The 7,564-nt window shown below is 42.4% G+C and overlaps 1 protein-coding gene across 2 annotated transcripts; it reads right to left on the bottom strand.

The window, feature by feature from the left end:
• Positions 1–1,971: 1,971 nt before the first annotated feature.
• Positions 1,972–7,451, bottom strand: LOC135617238 (telomere repeat-binding protein 5-like). Of its 2 annotated transcripts, XM_065117264.1 has the most exons (11): positions 7,171–7,451; positions 6,072–6,187; positions 5,950–5,990; positions 5,132–5,871; positions 4,827–5,036; positions 4,636–4,698; positions 4,461–4,540; positions 3,835–4,079; positions 3,222–3,536; positions 3,079–3,142; positions 1,972–2,620 (listed from the first exon to the last, which is right to left on the bottom strand). In XM_065117264.1, the coding sequence occupies exons 2-11, from the start codon at positions 6,150–6,152 to the stop codon at positions 2,450–2,452; spliced, it is 2,010 nt and encodes a 669-aa protein (XP_064973336.1). In that variant the 5' UTR covers positions 6,153–6,187; positions 7,171–7,451; the 3' UTR covers positions 1,972–2,449. The 2 variants fall into 2 exon arrangements, with proteins under 2 accessions (XP_064973336.1, XP_064973335.1); XM_065117263.1 differs by having other exon boundaries at positions 5,132–5,990; positions 7,171–7,450.
• Between the last annotated feature and the right edge of the window lie 113 nt (positions 7,452–7,564).

The following is a 7,564-nucleotide window of genomic DNA, read 5'->3' as shown; positions in this document are numbered from 1 at the left end:
GAAAGTTGCATTTGAGCTATGAAGAGTATCGTAGTTTAAGTCGTAGTGGAGTGTAATCAAAGCACCTCGTGTTCACGTCAACGCTCAGTTTGCTCCTCCTATTTCATCTTTCTACAGGACTCTCAAAAGTCGTGAACTTAGTCGTTTCCTAGGTTGTAGGGGAAAAGGACTCGTGGCTCATGTTCTTCTGTGAGTAAATTGCCTATTTATTTCTAATCCAACCCATATCCATTCATTCATTCAAATACTAAATATTACTATTTATATTTTTTTAGTATTCTCGTACTTGAGAATATTGTATTGACTTGAACGATGGATAAGAGTCGTTTGCGTTTGGAACAAATTATATCATCCAAACAAGAAACCAAGGAATCGATACTCCATTTGAATTGAACTTGTCATCGAAAAGAGACTTATATCATTATCAAACAATAATAGTATTTTAAATTAAAAATAATTATATATTATCCAATATAATTAGTTATCTTTAGCATCGTAATCTTTATATTTTTAAAAATTATATTGAGATCTCTATATTTATAAAAGTTAAATATTTAATCTCGTTGTTCTAATAATTTTTTTTTAAGCTTATAAAATTACTTTTGAAATCCGATCTTAATGTTTTACTTTGATAAATATAATAATCCCAATGTAATTAGTTATCTAAATTGATTAAAAGAATAATTTTCTAATAGATATCTACATCACAAAGGTCAGGCGAATGTAAGTATCTATTAAGATTTAGAGGGCGGATTGAGACACAGACTAGCGAAGTAAATTACCCCCCATCTAAAAGGATCGGTAGAGACGTGTGTGCATGTGATCTCCCATCCGCCCACATCCAAGCCAAGGTTTGCTCCTATCCTGAGAGTTTGACGTTGAGATTGGAGAGAGATCCCTGATGAATAGTGTTCATACAACCTAAAAGCTACTCGAAAACGAGTCACATCACAACCACCACATCATCATCATCATCTTCGTCTTCCTCGTCGTCGTCGTCCTCCATGTGGGGGGAATAATCTGGCTGTCCCCTCCTTGCTCTGCTGCATACGTCCCAAATCCATGTGCTTCCTTATCTCCCTGCACAACATCTCTCCTTAAAATAATGGTGTGCTTTCGGCTCTCCATCCTCGCTTCCACAAGACATCTCCTCTACCACATGGGGGAGACGGGACACGCATGCAGGTGATGAATGAGCTCTCTCTGTCTCTCTCTCTCTCTCTCTGCCATTAATGCGCACAGGGGCATCATGTGAGTGAACCATCCCTGCACCGTTAATGGCAGAAAGTGCCTCATATTGCTGGCGAGCTACATAAAAGATTTGATCCATTTCCAATTGTTCTAATATTTACATAATATTAAAATCTCAACGATGCATATCAAAAGCACACCTTCGAACAATTAGGATTAGGCCATCGCTGCTTCTTTTCCGCATGTGGTTGCGCAATAGCATGTCACATCTCGTTGCCCTCTTTCAGTTCTTTAATGATCGATTGCAGTAATATCCACACCCCTATTTATCTTTCTTTATTATTTAGGTTGGTTAGACTTAATTTACCCTTATATTTAACCTTTATTATTATTATTATTATTATTATTGAAAAGACATGGGGGAAAGCGGACGGCTCATCTTGATTGATGATGGGACGTCAGGCAGGCATGCACGCACGTGACTCATGGGCTCGGCCGCACACCTCCTCCGTCCTCTTCTCGGAATGGTTCCATCGAATTCGAATTCAGAGTCGGAAAATTGAGGTTCAGAAATCGGCCGTCTCGATTTTTTTGATTTAGAAACCGACTATTTCGAATTGTAATTGCATTAATTCGATCGTTTAGTTCGATTTGATTCCGGTTCGAACCGGAAGCCCGAGAGCCCAGTTTAGCTTTGTCGCACCAAGATGAGGGCCATTGGACTTTGATGCAACAAGATTGTGCCACATGGATATTTCTAATCGATGGATGACAAAAGAGTAGAAAGTGAATGGTTCACTCACATATTTGCAGGATCAAATGGGATCATATGTTACATGAAATAAATGTTTCAGAGTAACCAATACAGCATAAAAAAAAAAAAAAAGGAAAAGAAATGTAGTAGCATAAAGACATCTAACTTAGACAGCTATGTATTGTTGGCATCTGTTTCCCATAACTCCACCAAAAGAATCGAGCTAAACATGTGAGAGATGTCACCGGTTGCGATCACATTCGAATCTGCTTTCTTTTCCCACCCAATCCCGGTTGTTTCGGAGGAAACATCGATCGTCATGTACAAATGGCCACAGAAAGCTCTCGTCCTCGTCAATTCTCAAGGAGAAGAACTCCCTGCTGGCTCCAAAGAATAATGGTGTGAGCGAATAAATAATACACAGTTTTCGTCAGCTACCTTTTTTCACTTTGGGCGTGTCTTTTAGTGTTTCTGGGGGGATGGATCTATCTTTACATGGGTCGGTCATTGGCTTGTTAACAGAGGAGCAGGTGGCTTCAGCAGGAGCTTGGCTTGCTTCTGTGACCAGGACGAGTGGGCGGAGAGGACCCGGTCCAAGAGCTCTTGAGGGACCGGTTCTCCCCTCCTCTGCTGCGGGGAGATCCTTGCCGTGTGCACCAGCGTCTTCCACTTGTCCTGCGCACGACAACAAGAAACGAAACATTTCACCACGATTGGCACATGGAACGCTACACCCGACTAATTTAAATTCACTGCCCATGGAATCATGCATGTTGGACACGAGGCGGTTCGTCCCACTGCTAGAATTAAGACTACAACCTGGTTTGTCTCTATCCTGCATTAAACAACTCCAGTCCATCTTAGCCTAAGTCAGACGTATTATCACAAGCCAATCGCGTGAGGGCAGCACCAACCGTGCGGATATAGCTAACTTTCCTACCACGGTCCACCGACCCAAAATAACAGATAAGGATGTAAAGAACAGACAAGGATGTGTAGTCAAAACGTTGAAGTCAAAAAGAACCAGCGGTTGGCTATCCTTCCTAGCAACAACACTCCCATCATGCACGCAGACGTTGGCCTAATATTGTCATGGGTAACCAATCGAGATAAGAACACATTTGATTGATTACCTTAAGATCGACGTAAGTCCGGTGCTTTGCGTTCTCGAAGGCCCGGAGTTTGACGTCCCGCCACCTGAAGAAATCGATACACACAGAGCAATAAGAAAGTGATATGTTTAGTCATGTCAGTGTGTAGCAGAAGCGATGCACACCTTCCGGTCCCGAGCTTTTCGACGGCCTGAACAAGGGCTTCTACTTCGGCGACGGAGAAGGGCCTCCGAACCCGGCGCTGAGGAGTTTCAGACCGCTTGGGCTTGTTGCCGAGTGGAACCATGGCCAGTGCCTCGACATCCATGGGTGGTACAGCAACCAGAGCTAGTGCACTTGCTGTTGTTTTCTCCGGCGATGATGGATCAATCGGAGAGTGAAATGAATCGTGATCCATCTCGGGGCAGGTCTGTACAGATTCCGTGGAGTCAGGTCCCCTCTGATCTACAGCAGCAGCAGCAGGGGCAATTGGCGGCATCCTACAAAATGTTCAGTATATTTAGCTTATTTGGTTGGAACAAGTAGCTATGACGATTACTACACGGCAAAGAAAGCAGATCACCGCCCCAGTAAAAGTTCATTCTTTCTCATTTTACTAAACCAAGGGGGTTGAATTGTATGTGCCATAAAAATTGGTCTTATTATAGGACATTTCATATAAATTACTTGAATAACAATGAGCACAAAAATGCATGCTACCAGAATTCACAACCATAAGGGAAGAAGATTTGAACAAAATGCATTTCTAATGAAAAAAAAATTGCAAAATTTAATTACCTAGCAAGTGGTTCAGGCGCACAAGCAAGACCAAGGAAATCAGGATCTTCGGAACTAGGTGGTGGAACGAGAGCTTCTTCGGGATTTGGCTCCATTGTAAAACTTAGATTATCCAGTTTATCACCATAGGTAATCCCAGCCTGGCGCAGGGTCTTGTTGTCATCTCTAACCTTCTTTCCTTCTTGAAGAACACCAACACGGGGTCGACCTCCAAGGATAGCAGTAACAGCTTCCAATACTGTCCTCTGCATAATAATTGCAAGAAGACGTAAACCAGAGTTAAAACACAATGTTCTGGAAAAGAAAATGTTGTTCGACTGAGTAGTCTGCTTAATTGAAGTAAATGGAAAATTATTTTCCATGATTGATGATTCTCAAGTCCGATTTAAAATCTAAAACTGAACACATTGAAAATACTTTCTTTTTCTGTAAACTAAATCAGGTACATGTTATCAGAAACTTGTAGCTAATTACCGCATCCTTTTGTGACTTTTACTACAGTCAATCATCAAAGTACAAATCTATATGTCGTCATACAGTCCATGGCTGTCAAAAGAAATCTAATAATAACATTGAAGAAATGCACAATGACAGTGTTATGACAAGAGTACAATAATATTGTATACCTTCAGGGAACCAACCGTAGCAGTTTCAGGAATCTCAATAACAAGTTCAGGCACCTTAAAAGACTTGATGCTGAGTTTCACTGGAGCAAAAAAAGAGAGACAAGATAGCACCCATTAGGACCTGATCATCATGTCGGGATCAAAATGAAAAACAACATATAATCCAACTATTTACCATGGTAGTCTGGCGATTCATAGCAACAATTTTGTCCTGTCATGAATGATGATGCACCATTTGCTGCAAACGTAAAAAAATGAATCGTCTCAAAATTCAGAGGTACCCAAACTGGTGCATGTAGCATGTCAGTAGCATATATATATATATATATATATATATATATATATATATATATATAGATAACAAACCTCCACACAAAGTGGCATGTGAATCGTCTGTTTCTAACTTGATCCTGCTACTTTCAGACATTTTTGACAGGCCTTCACCATATATCCCTCCGTCATAAGGTGATACCGGGCAATGATCAAACAACTTCCTTCTCTTGAAGGAGCTCCTCTGAGTTCTTTGGCGAGTATAACACATTCTTTTGCCTCTTAAAGCCGGCTTCTGTTCTACATCTGAAATGAAAAAGGGAATTAAGCTTGCTGAATGTAGATGTGAGAGCTTACTACCTGTCATGTCACCAAGCACAAGAGGAAAACATTACACGTACCATAGTTAGATGTCCCGGCATCCTGCAACACTGTTGGAGCTACTTTCCGGAGTTTAGATGACATAAGCTTCCTTATCCTACGATCACCTATACGCGGCATCCTAGAGGTTTTATTAGCAACGGGAGCAGGGTGAGTGCATCCAGAAGAATTTTCGTCATCATCTTTATCTGCAGCAAGATCCATACCATCTTCCTGCTTCGGAAAGGAATAATTATGAGAAATATTGTTCCTATATAGGGGAGCTTCAACACTGCTGTCAGAGCTAACCAAAGGAGGTTTGACATCCATAACCAACGGATCATCCAAACTATACTTATATGGAGCATTCCTGTCCATGAAATTTCCAGCCACCTGTTGCTCAGCTACTAGTAATTTCTTGCCCCCATCTTCTTTACGGTCATATGATTCCACAGAACTAGAAGAAAGACTACCCTTGATACATTTTTCAGCAGCAGCACCAACACCATGTTCAATTCTACTACCATCACCTCCGATAGCATCCTCATCTGATAAATCAGATTTTATGAAAGGAGAAGCAGGTCCCGATGATGAATCTTTCGGGACATTTGAGTTCTCCTTCAACTTATATGTGATATGTTTTTCAAGGGCATTTTCAGGACTGAACACAGCCTCATTACAGCTTAGCCAATCAAAACCTTCACATTTCAGTGACTTCTCTTCATCTATTTGCTCTTGTTTAGCAGCATCCCTTCCTGCAGCAGCGTTAGACGTTCCAGTACTGTTACAAGGAGACGGAGAGCTTTTAATTTCTGACAACAATTTGCCTGCAATGGTGGCAAGCAAGTCGAATGCATACGTCTGGTTGTCCTCGACCTTCTTTCTTGCGGATCGCTTTCCCTACAGATGTACCATGATGAGTTGCACAGAGCCCAAATGCCAACCAAGAACTAAAAGAGCAAATTGGGGCAACAAATTTACCCTAGCTGATCTCGGTAAATGCGGCATCGCAGGGGCCCGGTAGCCACCGCATGCATAATCCAACCTCTTCTGCAACACCATATCCCAAACACAAAGGGCAGGATGAAACTCACCAACTGCAAAAGAGAAGCAACACTGAGTTCACAATCTGCCGTCAATTCAGAAAAAGAAGGCAGCAAGGCCTCGACGAAAGGTCGATCATGCAAAATCCATGATTCGGATCAAGAGGAATTGCCAAACATCGGCGAATTCAAGAAACAAGAGTAGAAATTTCCCGCAGATGTTTTCCACGAAAGATGCTCCAAATACACGTTTTTCTGCAGGAAATCAAAATCCCCGATCACCTCTCGATCTGAATCGAATAACACAGGAAAGCTACATCTCCAACCAACCCTTCGACCAAATGCCCCCATTTTTGGAGTTACCGGAGGAGGGAATTGCTTGGGGAGTTACGAGAGATCAAAAAGGAAACCACGAGCTACATCTGCTTAGCATCATCACGTAATATCAAAGATGTGCCATAGCTTGCAGGCATCGGAAACCCAAAACCTCTCACACCGCCATCCAGCGAGTAATTTATACCGACATCAAAAATAAGAATAGCAGGCATCTTCCTGAATTACAATCGAGCAGAACCAAAAAAAAGAAAAAGATTTATGATTAAAAATTACGAAGTATTTTTCCCATCTCAAGGAAGGATAATCTTTAAAAAATAACGAAAACCTGGAACGAAGCGATCAAGACAAAAGCCACAAGCAAGGGGATGCGAAAGGCTCAACGAATTGGTGTTCCAGATCCAAGAAGAAAAGAAACGCAACGAGATCGAAGTAAATCTGTGTGCTCGAGATGAATTGCGCAGGCGAAGATCGGATCGCGATCGAGTTCCACCGAATTCAAACGAGAAACGCCAAAACTTTTCATCGACATCCGGATCGCTTCCCTCACGAGGCAACCAGGAGAAACTCAAGGAATTAGGCACGGAAGGGCGTAAACCAGGCAGATTTCACGATTTTGGAGATACAAAATGGACAAAAATCGTAGCTTCCGACACCAACAGAAGAATCATGCCGCGAAATGGAACAGAACTCCGTCTGCTCACCTTCCGAAACAGCAAGTGGGACTATCTCCTCGTGAAGATCTCAAATTGCCATCGGATCACCGGGAAAGCGCCAAAATTCCCGTTCGAATTAGAGCGGAAACGAGATCGGAGACTCTCGAGATGCCCAGCTCCAGATTTCAATCGCAATTCGCATCCAAATCTCTCTTCGTCGATCCCTTAAATTCTTCCGAAGAATCGCTCTTGCGAAACGAAAGAAACGAACCCCCTCGCCCTCTCTCTCTCTCTCTCTCTCTCTGCTTTTATCGACGGGCAGAACCCTTTTACGTCTCATTTCGCTTAAACCCCGCGGTTATACCTTTGACCCTGACAACCGGCGCTTCCGGTAACGCTCCCGTCGGCGCCACCGCCAGTGCCCGGTCGGCCAACCCAACCA

The sequence above is a fragment of the Musa acuminata genome, chromosome BXJ2-7 (genome assembly GCF_036884655.1).
Source record: "Musa acuminata AAA Group cultivar baxijiao chromosome BXJ2-7, Cavendish_Baxijiao_AAA, whole genome shotgun sequence".
NCBI classification, from domain to species: domain Eukaryota; kingdom Viridiplantae; phylum Streptophyta; class Magnoliopsida; order Zingiberales; family Musaceae; genus Musa; species Musa acuminata.
The sequence above is the reverse complement of the archived record's forward strand: the minus strand, read 5'-3'. Positions and strand labels throughout refer to the sequence as shown.